This window comes from Carettochelys insculpta, chromosome 2 (assembly GCF_033958435.1).
Source record: "Carettochelys insculpta isolate YL-2023 chromosome 2, ASM3395843v1, whole genome shotgun sequence".
Taxonomy (NCBI): Eukaryota; Metazoa; Chordata; order Testudines; family Carettochelyidae; genus Carettochelys; species Carettochelys insculpta.
This window is the reverse complement of record NC_134138.1, coordinates 111,141,597-111,164,572: the sequence shown is the minus strand read 5'-3', so window position 1 is coordinate 111,164,572 and position 22,976 is coordinate 111,141,597. Positions and strand designations below refer to the sequence as shown.

The window sequence follows — 22,976 nt, the reverse complement described above, 5'->3', positions numbered from 1 at the left end:
AGGGTCTGGTAATGTTACCACAAATCTTTTGTGCTGGCAGCATGGGCTTCCGCACAGCATGGGAGTGTGCTTTTCGCTCAAGTCCAGGCCCCTCATCTGGTGCAGTATTGAAACACACTGGCCCTATCTACACTTGTCCAAAATTTCAAAAGGGCCATGCTAATGGCCAAATCGGAGAATACTAATGAGGTGCTGAAATGAATATTCAGTGCCTCATTAGCATAATGCCAGCCATGGCACTACGAAAGTGCCATGTTTCGATCATGCGTGGCTCAGCTACATGGGGCCCTTTTCCAAAGGACCCCGCACGTTTTGAAATCCAGTTGATAGGAATAAGGGGATTTTGGTGTTTGTGGGGCCCTTTCGAAAAAGGGACCCATGTAGATAAACTGCGCATGATCAAAACGCATCATTTTTGAAGTGCCGTGGCTGGCAGTGTGCTAGTGAGGTACTGAATATTCATGTCAGTGCCTCATTAGTATTCTCCATTTTGGCCCTTTCGTATTTGAACTGGCGGAGAAGGAAATAGTGACTAGAACAGCGAAAGCAAGAGCGAGTTTGAAGGCAATGGATAAAATCTGGAAAAGCAAAGCAGTTAGCTGAAGAACAAAGCTGAGTGTCTTGAAAACGTGTGTATTCAGCAGCACATTGTACAAATGTGAGACGTGGGTGATAATGAAAGATTCGAAGAGAAGAGTATTGGCATTCAAAAGGAGTTGTTATAGAAAGATTCTGAGAATAGGATGGGTGCAGAAGGTCACCAATGAGGAATTATATAGAAAGATACAGCCAAAGGAGAACCTGCTGCAGAAGGTTGTAAAACGGAAGCTACAACTATTTGGACATATTTGCAGAATGAATGACGAATGAAAAATCAAGACCCTGGTATTCGGCATAATGGACAGTTCGACTAGGAGAGGCAGACCTCACAGAGAATGGATAGATGATATAGTAGATTGGTGTGAAGCTAGTCTACAGAAACTAAGCCACTCCGCACTGGATGGGGAAAGATGGAAGGAAATAGTGAGAGAGGCATCAGACACCAACGGGTGCTGAGCCCACCGTTATTGATGATGATGATGGCACTTCTGAAATTTTGGCCAAGTGTAGACATGGCCACTTTGTCGCTGCTAGGGTTGGGAAGAGGGCAGGAGAGGACAGATGAAATTTCCACAAGTCTGAGAATGAAAGGCATATGATGTGTCATATAACAATCATATAAATGCTATTATAACTATTACTCTTTGTATTGCAATATTACCTAGAGTTCCTAAATAGGTAGACTTCCTCTGGGTTCTAGGTCCTGCCCAGACCTATAAAAGGAGATAGTATTTGTCTCAGTATATGTAATCTTAATTTATGACAGTATAGATTATAGAACGTTGAATTACAGAAGTAGGGACAAAGGAGAAAAAACAATTTAATACAAGCATCTTGCCAACAATAACCCTAAGTAAAATGGATTCCAATGAAGTGAGTGGGAAAGGGGTTGGTTACTTATAAAATAATTCCTAGTGTGAACACAGAGCAGATGCTTGAATTTGGGTTTACTACCACATAATCAGAAATTGATAGAAGGTGAGTCTCCAGTGAGCTGTTAGAGTGCCCCAAGCTCAAGAAAATAATTCTGTTTTTTTCAGTAGTTTATTTTCTGTTTGTTGTCTGTATATGCATGCATGCATATGACCTAGTAAAAGCACTCCTGAATCAATGTTTCATCCTTTTCTTAAGAATGTTTTCATTTAATAGAAGTATTTATGAGAAAAAATATTTTGAAGGTTTGGGTTTTTTGTTGTGGATGGCTTTTGCTGATGAATAGTGTAAATGACAGTCCTTGCAGCTGTTACTTGAAATGATAGATATAGCATATCTAAAGAACTGTTTTGTGTTGCAGGAGACAAAAGTGGAGGAAGCAGAAAGTAAAGGAAGCCCCAAAAAAGCCAAATTAACCCAACAACCCTCAGAAGATAATGAAGTGTTTGGTATGTGTTCTAAGAACTAGAAAATAAAGCTTGCATTGTGTTGCATAGTAATGGAACACTACAGTTGGTTTAAAAACATTAATTTATGTTCTTGCATAGCTTTTGTTGATCTAGAGCATGCTTACAGGTATAACACTTATTCTTATAATAAATATTTTCTCCAGTGAAGACTGCTGATTTGGCAAAGAAGCAACAGTCTTGTGGCATGAAAGTTCGCTAAAGCCAGTGACAGTAGCATGGAAAATAAGATTAAATGTTTTCAGCCAATGAATCTTTGGGCAGCATTGTCTGTCTTCTATATCAGGAACAGCAGGGATGTGGGGACACTGAGGCAACCTTATCTGTAATACTTAAGAGGTTTGGCCAATTCTAAGTAATTGTAAAGTGTGGCATGGGATTTGTTATTTCTAGGTGAAAAAGGAGTAGAAACTGAGTAAACTGCTTCTTTTACTAAGTGTGGAAACAAAGCATGTAATAATTTAAACCTGCAATGGATAAAATTTTCAGGGTTAATTTTTCAGTCCACTGTAAAGTCCTTCTGAAAACTGGCTCTTTAGTTTTCAGGGTGTATTACTGCTATGAATGCTTTCAGCTTTCCTCTTCTATGCCATATATATGGTTTCTGAGCTTCCCAAGACCACTAGAAAAAGAAAAAAAATGCAGAGAGGGATTAATGTAAGGAAATTAATTATTTTCTGTGTATGTTTGCTTCTTCCTAAGCTGCTTTATTGGTAGAAGAGCTGCACATTAATTCTGCATTCCTATCTTCTTAGTTTAAGTATCCCCTAGAGCCTTTGCAAAGCTTGTGCAGTCCTACAGTGTGCATGTCTGTCTCATGTTTAACTTAATTTTGTCAAACACTTGCAAGCAGTTCTACTGGGGCTGGGACTTCATGCCAATGAATCAGCCGTTGCTAGCTTCCTAGGGTTACAAGAGTAACACTGAGTGTGTTTGAGTGGATCCAAGTGCTCTTGGGGACAAGCCTATGTGATAGGTCAGCACATGGAATGCCTGGAAAATGTAGCTAATAAAATTAGCCACACCTGTAGCTGCGGGCAGGTGAGAATTCTAGGGAAAGTCCCTAAGTGTATTCTGCGTGAATTAGTGAGCTAAAAAGAGCTGGCTGGATCTTTTTAGTTTCAAGAAACTTTTATATTTATTCAGGTGTTGGGCTGTTTGCTTATATTCTCCTTCTCTCCCCTGCCTCAAAAATTTAAAGTCAGCGTATTTTAAAAGGTCACATCAAATTTAAGGCATCCATAATTACTAGTTAGTTTCAAAAGATGTATGCACATAGCCAAGATTTTTCCAAAAGAATCAAGTAATTCTGGATACTGCGACTTTTGTATGGTGAACTTAGAGATGCCTGATCTTCAGCATATATTGAGCACCTGCCCTGTGGCCTTTTGAAAATGCCTGTAAATGGACACCTGATAAGATGAAGCACCCCAAAACCACTAGTCATTTCTGAAAAATAGGCCATATCCTTTGAGTAGGACTTCTGTTTAAAAATGCATACAGTGGGTGTTTCTTGTTATTTCTGTCCTGGTTGGAGCTGTATTATTTTTGTCTTTATTTTATTGTACATATAAAGGCATAAGTCTGAGCAACTTACAGCTCCAATTTGAAAGATCCTTCCAGTGGTTCCTCATTTTCTACATATTTCTCTTGCGCTTCTGGATCTGTTTATAAACTGTAGTGAGTAGAATAGTTCTACTTTCAAGACTTAGCTTTGTACAAGTTTATGAGAGTTTGTGGTACTTACAGCTATATTGAATTCATCTGATTATACATGAACTGCTGCTATTTGGGACAAAGTAAATTAAGGGAATTTGGGAATCAAGAAAACTGGTACTGTTCTAGCTCTGCCACTTACATTCTGTCTGACTTTGGGTAAGTCACTCAATGCTCTATTTTCATTTCTCTTCATGCTGTGGATCTGCATCTACAATTGCGTCTACACTATGAGATAAATTTTTAGTAAATTTGATTTTGACCTCATTCTTATGAATTCGAATTTAAGTGTCCACAGACCTTGAAATTCGACCCCCCATTCTTCTGTGTCGAGTTTCCATGCCTCCATTGCCCTAATCAAGTTCAACAGCATGAGCAGTGCATTGTGGGTATCTATTCCCACAGTGCCCTTAGCCCCACTTTCTTGTGGATGTTTCATGTTAGAATCCCAGAATTCAAAGCTCTTTCCCAGAATTCAGAGCACCTAGTAACAGAATTCAGCGCTCCCCTAAACCCATCTAGACTTTGGCGTAGCAGCAGGCAGCTGTACTATCAGCCCTGTCCTCCTCCGCCTGGTTCCGTTGGCCACATGTCTGCTGCGGACGTTGGTGTAGCAGTGGGCAGCTGTGCTATCAGCCCTCCCCCAAGCCTACCCAGGATCCCTGTGCTGCGCATCCTCTGTGGACGTTGGTGTAGTGGTGAACAGCTGTGCTATCAGCTCTGTCCATCCCTGCCTGGTTCCATCAGCCGCACGTCTGGACCTTTACATTTGCAGGCCTGGGCCCTGCAGAGTTCAACTTGTAATTCAGTCAAAAAATTTGCCAGTTTCTTGTGACCTTCTTCCTGACAACCTGGATGGAGAGCAGCGGAGAAGGGAGCAGCCATATGTGCAGGGTCACCGTGTAGCTTTGTGGGATGCATGTGGGACACTTCTGGAGGCTAATAAATTCGAATTTAAAGTAATGGCACTTCCACAGTAGACTTTATTTGAAATTTTAAGTTCGAAATTGACACTATACCCATCCGGTAATATCGACATTTTGTTATCGGTATTAGGGCTCACTAATTCAAGCCTAATGGTATTGTTTCAATATCAAGCTAACTCCTTTAAATTCGATTTTACCTTGTAGTGTAGATGCAGCCTATGTAAACGCTTTATGATGTCAGAGGAACTGCTTCTCGTTATACATTGGGGCCATAATGTCAGTTAGGCTGTTCACGCTGGCTGGATGAAGAAGGCAAATCATGCTGTGGCCTTTAAAAGGCTGGAGGAATGGAATCCCTTGCATGCTGTTTCCCAGAAGCTGGCAAGAAATTCTGGCAGATTTTCGTCCTTTTAATTATATAGTAGCCTGGTTCCTCCCTGTCCCTTTCCAGTGCAGGCCAATTTCAAAAATGCTTAATACGGTCTTTAGAAAATAATAAAGTCAGAATCTTGGAATGTGATTTTTCTGTTGTCATTCTTTCTTTTAAAATATTTAAATTACAATCCTGTAACATTTTTTACTCCAGCCACTTTAAATCTAACTTTTATTTCTTACTTATATACCATACTAATCATAACAGTACAAATGTGGGGCTGCAAGGGAGCTGGAGAGATCTTCTCCTTCAGCCCTATGAAGAAAGAAGGCAGGACCAAATGTAAGTAGGTTTTACCTGACAGGTCTTTGACCTGTTCTTCAGTGCCTCCAGTAATGGGGATTCCACAACCTCCCTTGGAAGCCTATTTCATAATTCAGCTATGCTAATAATGGGAAAGCTGTTCCTAGTATCTAACCTAAATGTCCCTCGCTGCAAATTAAGATGTTTTTGTCTTGTCCTGTCTTCACTGGAATTGGAGAAGAGTTGATCTCAGTCCTCTCACTAGCAGCCCTTAACATATATGAAGTCTGTTATCAGATCTTTTCTCCCCCATGAGTCATCTTAAACAGGACCAGTTTTTTGTATCTTTTTTTCCCCATAGGTCAGGTTTTCTGAACTTCTTATAGTTTTTGTTGCGTATGGATGGTGGACTCTCAACGAAGGACAGAATTTTAGCTTTAATACCCAGTATTGCATTTGAGGGTTTGCTTGGACAGACCACATGGCAGCAGGTGCCCTACAAGGAGCTTTGACAGAATTCGTTCCCAGAGGGAGTTTGAACACCTTTGCCCTACTTTTTGAAAGGGTGCAGCTAGAGGCTACTGGTGGGGGAATTTTGGGGGGGTGGTATGTGCCTAGGCCCAGCCTTCCTCTTCCTGCAGAAGCACTATGCTGCTTCTGGTGAGTGCAGAGCATTCCCTCCCCATTTCTCGAAGTGGCACAGCATGAGCTAGGAAACTTGCACTGCTCTCAGGCCATACCTCTCTTGGGAGAGGCGAGACTGCCCTACACTCGGTGCAGAAGGCTTGGCACTGACAGTGAGAGAGAGTGTGTTTGGGGGGGACACTGGGGAGTGCACATGACCCTTTGTGGCACTCCCCACGTGTCACCTATGGGTGCAGTATGTAATGCCCAGCCACCTCTCCTCCCCCATGGGCTCAGCCTCATCCCATCGTTTCCATGGCCTCTTGGCGTGGTCCCAAACTGTGGGGTGCACCTCCCTAAGGGGACCTGGATGAATTTTTTTTTTTGGGGGGGGTGCAGTGGGGCCTGGGCTAGCAGGGAGGAAGTGCCACCAAACCCCAATCTGGCCCAATCCTGCAGTCCCAGCTACTGGCCCTGACCGTGGTCTGGCTGCAGCTGTGCTCTTGGCTCAACCGCAGCACCGTCTCCAGTCCCAGCGTGGACCTCTAGCTCCTGGCAGCAGTTTTAGACCCAGTCTTGGTCTTTTATGCCAACCTGTGGTTCCTCTCCTCCTCTCCCCACAGCCCCAGTTCCTGACCATGGCTCCTGGGCAGACACAAGGGAGGCGATAACCATTGGCCCAAACAAGAAATGGCACCACTGACTTCTTGTGGTTGACTCCTGCACAGCAATGAATGGGTAGGGTCCCTTCCACCTTCCCGCTGCTTCTGTCTGTACACAGATGCGGAGCCTGCCACATTCTGACTTCAGACAGGTCTCTCCAAAGTCATAGGCCAGTATTCATGAACCTGCCACAAGGGGGCAGTATGTGTCTTTCCCATGAATTGTCCAAGTGCAGTACAGGCTTTCTAATATCATCAGTCACTAGGTGGGTGACTTGGCGTTTCCACTCTCTACCTCTAAAACAGTATGTTTATTTTGTTACACTAGACCAGGCAGCATTATATTTAACTTGGAGAGCAGAGAATGTTCTGTATTGTTTGTATGGGATCATTTGTACAGACATGCGGTATTTAAGTGAAGTGTTCAGAGAAACCTGATGTGACAATTCAAGCATTTTTTTGTATTTTCCAGAAGCATTTTTTCCTCTATAAAGTTCAGTTAGCTTGAATTCCTTCTGATTTACTGATCCTTGGGCTTCAGACTTGAGCGTAGGGTCTGTGATAGCACTTACCTCTGTGACTGATAATCCACTGCCAGGAATGGATAAAGATATGGTTCACGTGTTCATTCCAGTTGTGTTGTATCAGTTAAAACTGTTTTGATATGAATACCCGTCAGGAGTCGCTGATTCACTTGCAGAACCTAGTGGTGCTTTTCATTCCTTCTAGTCAGAAATTAGTCTGAGAGTAGATCAATAGAGGTAGACATGGTACGTGTTGCAGAGTGCTTACCATACAGGTGGAGTGGCTGCTGCTGTATTCCAGCATCTATTGCTGATGTATATACTAGGGCTCCGGAGCTGTACCAGGCTTTCACTGAACAGTGACTCTATGGGGTAGGAAAACTTTCAAAACTTCCCATAATTTAGTGAGTATGTGTGGCTCAGGCAAGTTACGGCATGCATCTGAAATGTTGACATAAATGCTCTGTTATGGTGATCTGCAGCACTTCATCTTCTCATGCAAATTACTTAACATGTTGTTCAAAGCCAGATGGAGAACTGCTTGGAGGTGTGCTTCCCTGAGTATACCTATTCTGTTGCCCTCTCTCTGTTTCGATAATGTGGCCTTTTTTTGTATTTGAGCTAGCTAATAGGAAAGCAGTCTTAAATGAAAGTTCCATAAACAGGGAGGCAAGATCAAATCAATATCTTAGATGCCTATATACAAATGCAAGAAGTATGGGTAATAAGCAGGAAGAACTGGAAGTGCTAATAAATAAATATAACTAAGACATGGTTGGCATCACAGAAACTTGGTGGGATAATACGCATGATTGGAATGTTGGTATTGAAGGGTACAGCCTGCTTAGGAAGGACAGACAGGGAACAAAGGGGAGAGGTGTTGCCTTATATATTAAAAATGTATACACTTGGACTGAGGTGGAGATGGACACAGGAGATGGACATGTTGAGTCTCTGGGTTAGACTAAGAGGGGTAAAAAACAAAGGTGATGTCCTGCTAGGCGTCTACTACAGGCCGCCTAGCCAGGTGGAAGAGGTGGATGAGGCTTTTTTTAAACAACTAACAAAGTCAAGCAGGGCCCCAGATCTGGTGGTGATGGGGTACTTCAACTATCCAGATATATGTTGGGAAACTAATACAGCTGGGCACAGACTATCCAGTAAGTTCTTGGATTGTATTGGAGACAATTTTTTATTCCAAAAGGTTGAAAAAGCTACCGGGGGGAGGCTGTTTTAGATTTGATTTTAACAAATAGGGAGGAATTGGTAGAGAACTTGAAGGTGGAAGGCAGCTTGGGTGAAAGTGATCATGAAATCATAGAGTTCGCAATCCTAAGGAAGGGTAGAACAGAAAACAGCAAAATAGAGACAATGGATTTCAGAAGGGCAGATTCTGGTAAACTCAGAGAGCTGGTAGGTAAGGTCCCATGGGAAGCAAAACTGAGGGGAAAAACAGCTGAGGAGAGTTGGCAGTTTTTTAAAGGGAAATTATTAAGGGCCCAAAAGCAAGCTATCCTGATGTGTAGGAAATATAGAAAATATGGAAAAAGACCGCCTTGGCTTAACCAGGAGATCTTGCATGATCTCAAAATAAGAAAGGAATTGTATAAAAAATGGAAACAAGGAAAAATTACAAAGGATGAATATAGGCAAACAACACAAGAATGCAGGAGAAAGATTAGAAAGGCTAAGGCACAAAATGAGCTCAAACTAGCTACAGGCATAAAGGGAAACAAGAAGGCTTTTTATAAATATATTAGAAACAAGAGGAAGACCAGGGACAGGGTAGAGCCATTGCTCAGTGAGGAGGGAGAAACAGTAACAGGGAACTTGGAAATGGCAGAGATGCTTAATGACGTCTTTGTTTCGTTCTTCACTGAGAAGTCTGATGAAGGAATGCCCAACATAGTGAATGCTAGTGGGAAAGGGATAGGGTTAGAAGTTGAAATAAAAAAAGAACAAGTTAAAATCACTTAGGAAAATTAGATGTCTGAAAGTCACCAGGGCCTGATGAAATGCACCCTAGAATACTCAAGGAGCTGATAGAGGAGGTATCTGAGCCTTTATCTATCATCTTTGGAAAATCACGGGAGACCGGAGAGATTCCAGAAGACTGGAAAAGGGCAAATAAAGTGCCCATCTATAAAAAGGGGAATAAGAATAACCCAGGAAACTACAGGCCAGTCACCTTAACTTCAGTGCCAGGAAAGATAATGGAGCAGGTAATTAAAGAAATCATCTGCAAACACTTGGAAGGTGGTAAGGTAATAGAAGACAGCCAGCATGGGTTTTGTAAAGAGTAAAGCTTGTCAAACTAATCTGATAGCTTTCTTTGGTAGGATAACATGCCTTGTGAATAGGGGAGAAGCGGTAGATGTGGTATACCTAGACTTTAGTCAAGCATTTGAAACGGTCTCATGATATTCTTATAAAAAAACTAGGCAAATACAATTTAGGTGAGGCTACTATAAGGTGGGTGCATAACTGGCTGGATAACTGTACCCAGAGAGTAGTTCTTAATGGTTCTCAATCCTGCTGGAAAACTATAACAAGTGAGGTTCCACCGGGGTCTGTGTTAGGACCGGTTCTGTTCAATGTCTTCATCAATGATTTAGATATTGGCATAGAAAGTACGCTTATTAAGTTTGCAGATGATACCAAGTTGGGAGGGGTTGCAACTGCTTTGGAGGATAGGGTCATAATTCAAAAGGATCTGGATAAATTGGAGAAATGGTCTGAGGTAAACAGGATGAAGTTTAATAAGGACAAATGCAAAGTGCTCCACTTGCGAAGGAGCAATCAGTTTCACACATACAGAATGGGGAGAGACTGTCTAGGAACAACTACAGCAAAAAGGGGTCTAGGGATTATAGTGGACCACAAGCTAAATATGAGTCAACAGTGTGATGCTGTTGCAAAAGAACAAACATGATTCTAGGATGCATTAACAGGTGTGTTGTGAACAAGACACAAGAAGTCATTCTTCCGCTCTACTCTGCGCTGGTTAGGCCTCAGCTGGAGTATTGTGTCCAGTTCTGGGCACTGCAGTTCAAAAAAGATATGGAGAAACTAGAGAGGGTCCAAAAAAGAGTGACAAGAATGATTAAAGGTCTAGAGAATGTGACCTATGAAAAACGGTTGAAAGAATTGGGCTTATTTAATTTGGAAAAGAGAAGATTGAGGGGAGACATGATAGCAGTTTTCAGGTATCTAAAAGGGAGTCATAAGGAAGAAGGAGAAAACTTGTTCTTCTTGGCCTCTGAGGATAGAACAAGAGTCAACGGGCTTAAACTGCAGCAAGGGAGGTTTAGGTTGGGCATTAGGAAAAAGTTTCTAACTGTCAGGGCGGTCAAACAGTGGAATAAATTGCCACGGGAGGTTGTGGAATCTCCATTGCTGGAGATATTTAAGAACAGGTTAGATAGATGTCTATCAGGGATGGTTTAGCTAGTACTTTGTCCTGCCATTGGGGCAGGGAGCTGGGCTTGATGGCCTCCCGAGGTCCCTTCCAGTCCTAGTGTTCTATGATTCTGTGATTCTAAACATGAGATTTGGGGGAGGGGGGAGGTTAGTGGTTAAGATTCCCAGGTGAAAGCAGTGGCACAAAATGCCTTTAATAATTTTCTGTCCAGGTTGCTGTGGACTTTGTTCTCCAAAATGACTTTGTCACCTCCAGGCTAGACTGAGACACATTGCACCAGTGGGTTTTCTCTTGGCTTGCAAAGAATTAGAATTGAGCTAAAACTAAAAATTATGATTTTTTTTGTAGATCTGAAAGTTTATACAGTCATCAGTTTGGAAATATTAAAACAAAATGTTTTGATGTCCCTGAATCAAAACATTTTATTTGGATTTGTTGTGAAAAATTGCAGTGTTTCTTTTCCAGTCAGTTCAGAATTAAATTGTACCTGGCTAATCACGATGGTGCCTGCAAATTTTCATTCAGGGCTGCAGTCTCCTGTTCTTTCCAAAGAGCCAGGCTTCCTGGCTGGACTAGATCTCTCAGGGCCCACTGTGATTTGCACAACTCCTCTGATGCCATGTGGCTCTGTCAGAAATATTTCTGAGTGAGGTCTGCCTGTAACAAAGCATTTCATTTTGATTTTTGTCATGGAAAACTGAAAAATTATGGAACAATTTGACATTTCACCAGGGAAATTTGCAATTCTATGGAAGCAACATGTTTCATTTAATTAAAAAAAAAAAAAAAAGGGTCAGAAAGTTCCCAGTCAGCTTGACAAAGAGCAGCATTTCACAACTATGAGGTGGGGCAGCCAGATAATATAAGCATAGGGATACCCCTTTTGCACCATGTGTACTATCTTCCTTTTTATTTCTGGGTGCAATTTAGTTTATATGTAAACCCTACATGTCTTTAGAATCTTCTCTCTCTACAATGCTTCTCCTTCTACAAGGTGGGAATTACAGTTGGTTGGAATGTTCTTGTTGCCTTTCTTTCAGGGTTGAACTCCAGTCCACATGGTAACACACACTCATCTCTGAGACACAAATCCACTTAAGTCTCACCAAAACCCAAAATGAGCAACTTTCTGGAAACAGTGCATAAGAATAGGAGTAGCCATACTGGGTCAGGCGAGCTAGCCTCGTATTCTGTCTCCCAACAGTGGCCACTGTCAGATGCTTCAGGGGAATGAAGAGAACAGGGCAATTATCAAGCAATCCATCTGCTGTCATACATCCCCAGTTTCTTGCAGGCAGAGGTTTAATGTCGGTATAGCATGGGTGGCATCCCTGATCATCTTGGCTAATAGCCATTGGCAGACACATCCTACGTGAACTTATTTCATTATTTATGAATCAAGCGATAGCTGGAGCTTCACAAAACCCTCTGGCAATGTGTGAAGAAGTACCTCCTTATGTTTATTCTAAATATGCTATTAATTTAAGCAGGTGATGTCGTCTAGTTCTTGTATTATGCAAAGAGATAAATAGCACTTTCTGTTCACTTTCTCCACACCATTCACCATTTTATAGACCTCTCATACCTCTCCTTAGTTCTTTTCCCCCCCCGCCAAGGTGTACAGTCTACCTCTCTTTGCTCTGTTCTCATATGGATGCCATTCCATATCCATAATCATAATATAATAATAATAATAATTTTGTTGCTGCTCTCTGTAGTTTTTCCATTTCTAATAGTTCTTTTCTGAGGTGTGGTTACCAGAATTGAAGTTAGTATTCCTTGCTGTCCATACATTTATATATGGCATTATGTTATTTTCTGTTCCTTCCCTAATGTTTCCTAACTTTAACTTTTTTGACTACAGTTCTGTATTGAGCAGATGTTTCCTGAGAATTATTCCACAATGATTCAGGTCTTAAATCTGTCCTCATAGCTTTTTCCTGGTACATAGCACCACAGTCCACAGATAAAAGGATTGTTCAGGCAAGGTAATGTATACTGTTGGATTCCCTTGGCCTCCTCTTCTTGGGGGGGTTTTCTCATCAGAACTAAAGTGTGAACATGAGAATCTTGTGTACACATATTTTACACATGCATGGTATTTCCAAATGGGGGGGTGTTTAATATGTTAATCGGTTAGCTAATTGGGATTGTTTTCAAATGTGCACTACTTTGCATTTAACAGTGAATTTCCTCTACCGTTTTGTGACCAGGTACATCAAGGGTATCTGTTTAGTTCTGCAGGAGTTGCATACACCACTGTTCATTATTCATTGCCCATAGCAGTAGATCATAAGTATCTCTTACACATTAGCTAACCGATTAACATATTAAACACCCCCCATTTGGAAATACCATGCATGTGTAAAATATGTATATACAAGATTCTCATGTTCACACTTTTTAGTTCTGATGAGAAAACCCCCCCAAAAAGAGGAGGCCAAGGGAATCCAACAGTATACATTACTTTGCCTGAACAATCCTTTTATCTGTGGACTGTGGTGCTATGTACCAGGAAAAAGCTATGAGGTTATTGCAGTTCACATTAATTTTTCTGGGTAGGTTGTCTTATCTATTGTTAACATAAGTAGCCCAGGAAAACAAGCTGTGACTCCACTGCTAAGTGATGACAAACTGTCACAAAAATTTTATGGTGAAACAACATGAAGTTCTAAATTAGATGGTGTTATGGCACAATTGTTCTACTTTTCTACTTCATGAAGATGTGTGTACGGAGGGTTCTATTCAGGTTGCCTGTACATTTCCACCATAAAGGGGATGGGGTTTTTTAGTTGTGACTTTTCGCAAAGTTTTACAAGTGTCATACTTGCTGCTTAATTAAGGACAGCTTTTTTCCTGAAGGTTTCACTAAAAACACTGTCAATCACAGAAAGAGCAGGAGGATGGGGAGGGGGTGGGGAAGCTGCGAACTTTCTGCCAGAAAAAAAAATGCTTCGACAGTTTTCATAGCTCTTACATCTGAGCAAGTAGAGATGGAGAATTGAAATCTGGCGTTGTAAGATTCTTCATATTATATCTGTTATGGTCAGTGCTTTAGTAAAAAGTGAAGTTATAAGATAGTTCACACACGGTCGTTAGTTTTTTTGCAATGAAAATAGCATCCTGCCAGCATTGTATTGGCATGACACACGAGGGTATGGGTAAGCTGAGTGAAAATTGTTATTGAATAAACATTTTTCCCCCTAATACTCATTTAGATTTGTATATTGATACATAAGGAAATAAAAGGTAGCTAATTCTGATTGAAATCTTCGAACCAAGAAAATGGATTGTGCATGTAAACAGCATTTGCATTTGTCTGGCCAATTCTACATACAAATTTTGAGTTTGGTGTGTGCAAATGGCTCTGTATTAGTACTACATACTTAAAGTTGGTTTTGTTTTTCTGTTTTGGAAAGTTTTATCTAAACAATATTTATGTAACTGGTCCATTTCTGAGGAAACTTCTACTTATATTTTTACATATTGCAGCCTTAAAATAAAATGAGACACCCTGTTTTGCTTAGTAGGAACCTTCATAAAAAGTGATACTGATATTCAGGGTTTGGTTTTGGTTACCTATTATAAAGGGATGTGATTTGATTAGTAGCTCTGTCGTGATTTCAGATAAAACTCTAAGGATGTAGCAAGATTCTCCCCTGGCTTTCCTGGGAAATGTTTGCTGGAAGGAAGTTCCACCTCTCTTTGAAATAAAGCACCTGTGTACCTCATGCCATTACTCTATATTTGGTGCTCTTGGAATGGGTGGACTTCTGTGACGCTCTTGATGCTCTTGAGACACCTGGGTAGATGCTGAAAATACGTAATTCTCTTTCTCCAAGGGTTGTTCTTGTATAAAAGATTTTGTGCTAATAGCATATAAACAGCATTACCCTATTTACAAGTAAACAAGAAGGGCTAAGACTTAGAATTTTACTTGGAGACATCCATCAGTCAGGAAACACATGCAACCAGTTGAGAAATACATGCTTTTTACCTGGAACATTGTTGTGTTCCTGTTTGACTCAATTGCTTGTTCAGTTTGTGGGTTATTTGAATGCTCTCTGATCATCTGGAGAATGCCCTGTGCATGGATGTGAGCTAGTTGAGTTAATGGGCCAGAGTTTTGAAAGAGGACTCTTAAGTTTGTACCTGTAGACAACTGTGGGCACAAAAAATGATGGGCATAAATGATGCAGGAATTTCTAGGTATTCTAACTACCTGCTAAGTGAATTCAGTGAGTTAGTGATTTAAATGTGATCATTTAGGTCCATAAGATTACCTTCAACTCAGTTGATTTGGGGCACAAAACTAGACACCAAACTGAGGGCACTTCGCAGTTTGATCCAATATGATTTTTCCCTTCTTCATCTCCTAAGTTCTAATGCACATGGAAATGTTTTGTGTCTGATTGATTAATTGACCATGGCAGCTCTGGCTAGACTCAATACTGTGGGTTGTCCCCTGAGTCACAAATGTCTGTACTTTTTTTTTTTCAATTGGTGCAGGGCTAGTGGGTTATTTCTCCTGTGGCTGAGTATGCTCAGTAGCAATGTGCTAAATTACTTACTGTTTTAATAGGTGCTATGTTACATAATGTACGATGTCCCCAGTATTTTTCTCTCCATGCTATTAAAACTGTGCATGTGAGAGTGAGTGTGCATCTAGCTGTCCATAGGGATTTAAAATACTATTTTAATGGGAGGGAGCATAGGCATGGCTGGCTGCATCTATAGGAGGACCTTTGCTGAAGCTGCAAAGCAGGATGATTAAGGATTGATCATTTGCAACACACCGTTGCATACTGTATACAGGTGCTCTGATGAGGAGGCTAGAGCAGGCTCAGGAGACACTTGGTGTTAATCATGGCATATTAAGTAGACCAGAGGTTTTCAGCATTTTTGCATTTGGGGACCTCCTAAACACTTTCAAACGGAGGTGCGGACTGCTTTCAAAATTTGAGGCACAATATGTGGACCTCCAGGAGTCCAGGGACCACAGGGTGAAAACTGCTGAAATAGACCTGTCTAATGTGAGACACTCCATAACTAGCACTCTGTGCCCTCTTGAGGGAGTAATGGGGCAAACCTTTGTTGTGTTTTCCTGAGTGCCAGGAGATGTTTCCTTCTGTTTGCTCAAGGGGAAAAGACATCTTACATTCTCCTCCCGTGTTCCTTGTGCACTAGTGCAGGATAGAGCATGATTTTGCACTTATGTCAACTGAAGGTGTTGGTGGGAGAAAAACTGGCTGTACACAGGAGTAAAAATTGGGGGGAACTCTACCACTGTCTCCCATCTAGTTCTCCTGTGACCCTTTAGTCACTACTCATATAGAGGAGTAGAGAGTAAAATAAACAGAAGTCGTGCATAAGCCAAGCTCATCTCTGTTTTGTGAACTGAAGCAGTTTTTGTCATTCAATTTATGTGTTTACTTAGCTACATGGTAGAAGTGCCAGTGTGTGTCAAATCCAGGGGGGATTACAGTGGTCAGTTTTCCTTATTAAAATATTTGGGCCTTATTTCCAGTTTGAGTGTATCTAGCTTCTTCCGCCTCTCTCCACTGGATCATATTATGCCTCTGTTGGGTGCATTAAAGAACCACTGCTATCTCAGATCTCCCCATGTAAGTGCCCTCACTCATTTCTGAACTTTTCCTCTGAGGACTTGTACTGAGCTTCTTAAAACTCTCACTGTAAGGTAGGTCCCCAGCATGACTCTATTATATGTACAAAAATAGAATACACGCCCCCAAAGAGTTCATAATCCAAACAGTCAAAGCAAATTAAATGGGCCAAGGGAAAATGGAGGCTTAATAAGGTGAAATACCCTGTACTAGGTCAGTGATGGAACCAGGATTGGATCCCATATAGTGCTCTTCATGTCTAATCCTGTGCATTATCCCCAGGCCCAAACTGCCTCTCTTGAACCATGTTCAGGATCACAGACTACTAGTGAAGTTTATATTTCTTTGTGCAATTTTTGTTGGGTATGTTTTTGATAAGCAGCATACACGCAATTTTTTATATTTTAATTGTAAAGATACACAGCCTGAGAGAAGTTTGGAAATGAAATAAAGTTGGCAGTCCCCCTTTAAGTAATGGGTGGCTACCGTGGGGCACAAACATGGAAAATGTTGGTCATGTGTAAATAGAGAGTGAAGGAGGCATGTGACAGTTGTCTGTCAATTCCTCATATCTGTCTGCTGGCAGCATACCTTCTGTGTGAAAAGATGCTTCTTGGGCCTTCTGCGTGGTTCTGGCTGGCATAGCTAGCAGAGCCAGGGACTGGCAGGCCATGGGCTACTGTCCCATTCAGACTGGCTAGGGACTGGGAGATCAGTGGAAACCTGAAAGCAGCAGTCTTGAAGGAGCTTTGCCATTATGAAAATGTATGCACCAACTTTGAGAGTTTGTAAAAAAGGGTTTTTTTGTGCACACACTCTCAATTCCTGTGCAGCTATAAAATGCCGAACGCTTTCTCTGATGCACCCCAGCCCAAGGGGATATAACATATATGAATTTTTGCATGTTTCACACTTGCAAATTTAAGTGTTTTAAAGTAGTTTGATCTGTGGAACAAGATGGGTTGGCCCCTGCTTTAATTCCTTAAAGTAGGACTAGTAGCCTGGCAGAATATGTCCTTGGTTTTAGAGGCATGACAGTGTCTCTTTAAGTACAACAAGGAGGTACACAGTAGGAATCCATGTCTGAGTGTTTTATTTTTAACAAGGAAAATAGATGTGAAAAGAACTAGTATTTTCTGCTACACACACTGGTACTTGTGTAGAAACGTCCTGGTAGTGACAAGACTGCAGTTCTTTCTAAGCCTTGCAAATAGCACAGCAAAGGCCTGATAAAGCCCTCCTTTATTCCAGTGTTCAGAGCAGGCTTCCTCTGTAGTGCCTTTCCTATCCTTCCCTTCTCCATCTCCAATGAAAGTCCTGAATTTCTCAAGGTCTTTTAACACCTCTTCTTAATATGGAGCTGTACTTTCTTTCTGATATAAAGCTCCTCTATCACACTAAGATTTGTTAGTCCCCAGCTGGTTCAATCTCTGTGGTGCAAGCACACAGTGAAGTGGCACTATTTTTAACTTCTTTTGCGGCATCCTAAAATAATAGTTATTATTTAAGTAGGTTATATTAAAGGGTTAAACGTTAAGCATGAGTCTTATTGATTTTCTTTGCCAGCTAACAACAGAAGTCTTGTGGCACCTTTATAGACTAACAGATATTTTGGAGCATAAGCTTTTGTGGGCAAAGACGTGCTTCATCAGATGCATGAGTGGGGGGTGGTTTCAGAGGGGTATTTAAAGAGTGGGGTCCCAGAAAAAGGGAGGCCAGAGCTGACAAGGTCTATTCAGCAAGGTGGAAATGGCCCATTATCAATAGTAGGTATCAAAAGAGGAAAAAACAAGTTAGATCAGACAGGGGGATATGAGCCATTGTCAGAGTCTAATGGGGAGATCTTAACACCCAGGGCAGAGAAGCTGCCTTTGTAAGCTGCAGACCACTCCCAGTCTCTGTTTTTAATCCTTGGTTAATGGAGTCAAATTTGCAAATAAATTGCAGCTCAGAGATTTCTCTCTCCATATGATTTCTGAAATTTCTTTGTTTCAGGACTGCCACCCTTAAATCTGCTACTGAGTGTCCAGGGAGATTTAAGTGTTCCCCCAAGGGCTTCTGTACATTACCATTCCTGATGTCTGATTTATGTCCATTTATTCATTTACGTAGAGACTGTCCAGTTTGGCCAATGTAAATTGCAGTGGGGCATTGCTGGCACATGATGGCATATATTATATTAGTAGATGTTCAAGATCCATAAACCTTGGGAATCCCAAACGCCCCATCATCTCAGGCGTTGGCACCCTCACCACAGGATTATCTGGATAGGTGGACTCTCTACTTAGACCCTATGCTACCAGCAGCTCCAGGTTTCTTTGAGATACCACCAATTTCCTCAGGAAACTACAACCTTCCTGAAAACACCTTCCCGGCCACCATGGATGTAGAGGCCCTTTACACCAATGTCCCACATGAAGATGGACTCCAAGCTGTTAGGAACATTATCTCTGATGAGACCGAGGCACAAATGGTGGCAGAGTTTTGTGACTTCGTCCTCACCCACAACTATTTCAGATTTGAGGACAAATTATACCTTCTAATCAGTGGCACTGCTATGAGCACCCACGTGGCCCCACAGTATGCCAACATGTTTATGTCTGACCTGGAACAACGCTTTCCTCAGTTCTTGTTCCCTAGCGCCCCTCCTCTACCTGCACTACATTGATGACATCTTCATCATCTGGACCCATGGGAAGGAGGCTTTTGAAGAGTTCCACTGGGATTTCAACAGTTTCCACCCCCCACCATCAACCTTCACACAAGAGATTCACTTTCTGGTCACTATTGTGCAGATAAGTGACGGTTACATAAATACCACCCGATACCAAAAACCCACGGACCGCTATGCTTATCTGCATGCCTCCAGCTTCCATCCAGGGCATACTGCACAATCCATTGTTTACAGCCAGGCAGTAAGGTACAACCATTTTTGCTCTGATCCATCAGATAGAGACAAACATCTACAAGACCTTTACCAAACTCTCCTCAAACTACAATACCCACCTAAGGAAGTGAGGAAACGGATTGATAGAGCCAGATGGGTACCCAGAAACCACTTGCTACAAGACAGGACTCGCAAGGAAAACAAGAGAACACCCCTGACCATCACATACAGCCCCCACCTAAGGCCTCTCCAGCACATCATCAGTGATCTGCAACCCATCCTGAACAAGGATCTTTCACTCTCCCAGACCTTGGGAGGCAGGCCTGTCCTCGCCTACACAGAGCCCACCAACCTTAAACAAATCCTCACCAGCCACTACAAATCACTAACCAGTGGCTCTAGGCCTGGAACCAGCCCCTGCAACGGTCCTTACTGCCAACTCTGCTCACATATCTACACCAGCGACATCATCACAGGACCTAACATCAACCATACCATCAGGGGCTTCTTTACCTGCACATCTGCTAATATAATATGTGCCAGCAATGTCCCACTGCAATTTACATTGGCCAAACTGGACAGTCTCTACGTAAATGAATAAATGGACATAAATCAGACATCAGGAATGGTAATGTACAGAAGCCCTTGGGGGAACACTTAAATCTCCCTGGACACTCAGTAGCAGATTTAAGGGTGGCAGTCCTGAAACAAAGAAATTTCAGAAATCATATGGAGAGAGAAATCTCTGAGCTGCAATTTATTTGCAAATTTGACTCCATTAACGAAGGATTAACCAGAGACTGGGAGTGGTCTGCAGCTTTTCTGCCCTGGGTGTTAAGATCTCCCCATTAGACTCTGACAATGGCTCATATCCCCCTGTCTGATCTGACTTGTTTTTTCCTCTTTTGATACCTACTATTGATAATGGGCCATTTCCACCTTGCTGAATAGACCTTGTCAGCTCTGGTCCTCCCTTTTTCTGGGACCCCACTCTTTAAATACCCCCCTGAAACCACACCCCCACTCACACATCTGATGAGGTGGGTCTTTGCTCACGAAAGCTTATGCTCCAAAATATCTGTTAGTCTATAAGGTGCCACAAGACTTCTTGTTGTTCTCGAAGCTACAGACCAACACGGCCACCTCTCTGATATTTACAGTTAACCGTCTCTTGTCTGTGAAATCCAGTGGCAGCCAGCAATGCTGGGTCCAGTGGGCTGTCTTGCAAGACCCCCACCACCCTCCTAGCAGTGGTGGGGACTTAAGTCAAGCTGTTTATCTGTTTAAGCATTCTCGGGTAACCGTTCTTAACGTACTCCTATACATAACCAATAGACTTGCAGAGCAGAACTGTAGACAATGGTAATAGATCTTCCTGAGTCTCATCCTGATTTGTTAAGGCAACTGATGAAATGCTTCATCCTAGTACATCATCGTTATGTATCAGGCATTACAAAAACAATGTATTGTTACTTCAACGGATTTTAATGAAAATTAGCAAATGATGGAAGTAGATGCGCTCTACTAATTCCTGCATAAAAGGGTTTATGCTTGAATATCCTTGTTGGCTTTTTTACACTTTTTGCGGAAGGAGTAAGTAGGAGTAGTTTAATATGACTAAGAAAGCAATAAATTTGTGTTACATGTACTGGATCAGATCCTCACGTGGTGTAAATCAGCACAACTTAATTGAAGCCAGTGAATTCATTGCGCACAAAATAAGACCTTTCATGCTTGTGCTGTTTAAACAATATTTGAGAGTTTGAAACATTTTCCTTACTTTTTTTTCCATTTGATAGGATTTCATGGAAGTAAATCAGGATAGAGGTAGACCTAGCTGGCCTGGTTCATAATTGCATTGGTCCCATTTTACACTAGTTTAACTCGGGGGTAATGAAGTGATTAAACAGACTCACCTATTTAATGGTAAATTTTCGCAATGGAGGAGGGTAACTAGTGGTGTTCCCCAGGGGTCAGTCCTGGGACCGATCCTGTTCAACTTGTTCATCAATGATCTAGAAAATGAGGTAAGCAGTGAGGTGGCAAAGTTTGCAGATGACACCAAGTTGTTCAGGACAGTCAAAAGCAAAATGGATTGTGAAGAACTACAAAAAGATCTCAGCAAACTGAGTGATTGGGCAGCAAAATGGCAAATGAAATTTAATGTGGGTAAGTGTAAGGTAATGCATGTTGGAAAAAATAACCCAAATTACACGTACTACATGATGGGGTCAAATTTAGCTACGACAGATCAGGAAAGGGATCTTGGAGTTACAGTGGATAGTTCTCTGAAGACATCCACGCAGTGTGCAGCGGCAGTTAATAAGGCAAATAGGATGTTAGGAATTATTAAAAAAGGGATCGATAATAAGACAAAAGATATCATACTTCCCCTATATAAAACTATGGTACGCCCACATCTTGAGTACTGCGTGCAGATGTGGTCTCCTCACCTCAAAAAAGATATATTGGCATTAGAAAAGGTTCAGAAAAGGGCGACTAAGATGATTAGGGGCTTGGAAAGGGTCCCATATGGGGAGAGGCTAGAGAGACTGGGACTTTTCAGTTTGGAAAAGAGGCGATTGAGGGGCGATATGATAGAGGTATATAAAATCATGAATGGTGTGGAGAAAGTGAATATAGAAAAATTATTTACCTTTTCCCATAATACAAGAACTAGGGGACACCAAATGAAATTGATGGGTAGTAGGTTCAAAACTAATAAAAGGAAATTTTTCTTCACACAGCGCACAGTCAACCTGTGGAACTCCTTGCCCGAGGAGGCTGTGAAGGCCAGGACTCTATTAGGGTTTAAAAAAGAGCTCGATAAATTTTTGCAGGTTAGGTCCATAAATGGCTATTAGCCAGGGATAAAGTATGGTGCCCTAGCCTTCATAACAAGGGCAGGAGATGGATGGCAGGAGATAAATCACTTGATCATTGTCTTCTGTTCTCCTTCTCTGGGGCATCTGGCATTGGCCACCGTCGGCAGATGGGTGCTGGGCTCGATGGACCTTTGGTCTGACCCAGTATGGCCATTCTTATGTTCTTATGAGGAAGAACTTCATACATCTGACTCTTGGTTATTCTACCCCTTTAAGAAGGGAGTCCCTCATTTCAAGTGTCTCGTGTGTTATGGGTCAGCTTCAAGAGAGAACAGTTATTCCATTTCTCAGATTGCATATCTTTTGCAAAAGAGAGCCAAATGAATAAATTGTAAAATCTCCAGTCCAAATATATGCATACATTATTTTGCGGAGTTCTTTTGTTGACCTTGTAGGAGGTCAAAAGGCCAAGAGATACTCTTGATGTGAATGGGGTGGGACTTTACTGATATCAGCCATAAAAACAGTGTTAATTTGATCCAAGGATGATATGCATTTTTGCTTTTTTTTCATTTGAAGCTCATCTCTTTGAGAGGACAAAACTTTTGAAATATTTGAGTGTAGAAGTTAGCAAGAGGACATCAAACTACCATAGGAGCTTTTCAGTATTTAAAACAAATTATCTAGCCCTTATTTTTGTTTCAAACTGTTTTAATCTCTCATCCCCTCTTCAAACTGTAATGCAAGTAATCCTATCATATATGAAGGGACTGCAAACAGTGTTTGCCCCTCCAGGTTATGCAGCAGGTTGTGCTCTGAGCAAAAAGAGATTATCTTCTCTCAGAAGAGCTTCACATTGCTTGAAGAAAGCTTCCTTTAAAGCTGAAGTTTTGAATGCAGGAATCTTTCAGGCATACCACATGCAGATTTAACAAATTAACCAAAACAATCAGTGTGTTTTCAGTGCCATCTGAAAGGAGATCTTTTGGTGTAGGCATGTACTCATCCTTTTTCATCCTGCGTGAGGAATTATTAGCATATGGGAGAGCAGAACAAAAGTGGAGATAGAATGGTACCATGCTGGTTTGTAC

General features: G+C 41.6%; 1 protein-coding gene across 2 annotated transcripts in view; it reads left to right on the top strand.

The window, feature by feature from the left end:
* Nucleotides 1-22,976, top strand: part of MBP (myelin basic protein) — a 174,502-nt gene that overhangs the window by 75,809 nt on the left and 75,717 nt on the right. For both annotated transcript variants that reach the window (XM_074987536.1, XM_074987537.1), the window contains exon 3: nt 1,895-1,982. In XM_074987536.1, coding sequence (XP_074843637.1) covers nt 1,895-1,982 — 88 coding nt within the window. The remainder of the gene's footprint in view (nt 1-1,894; nt 1,983-22,976) is intronic.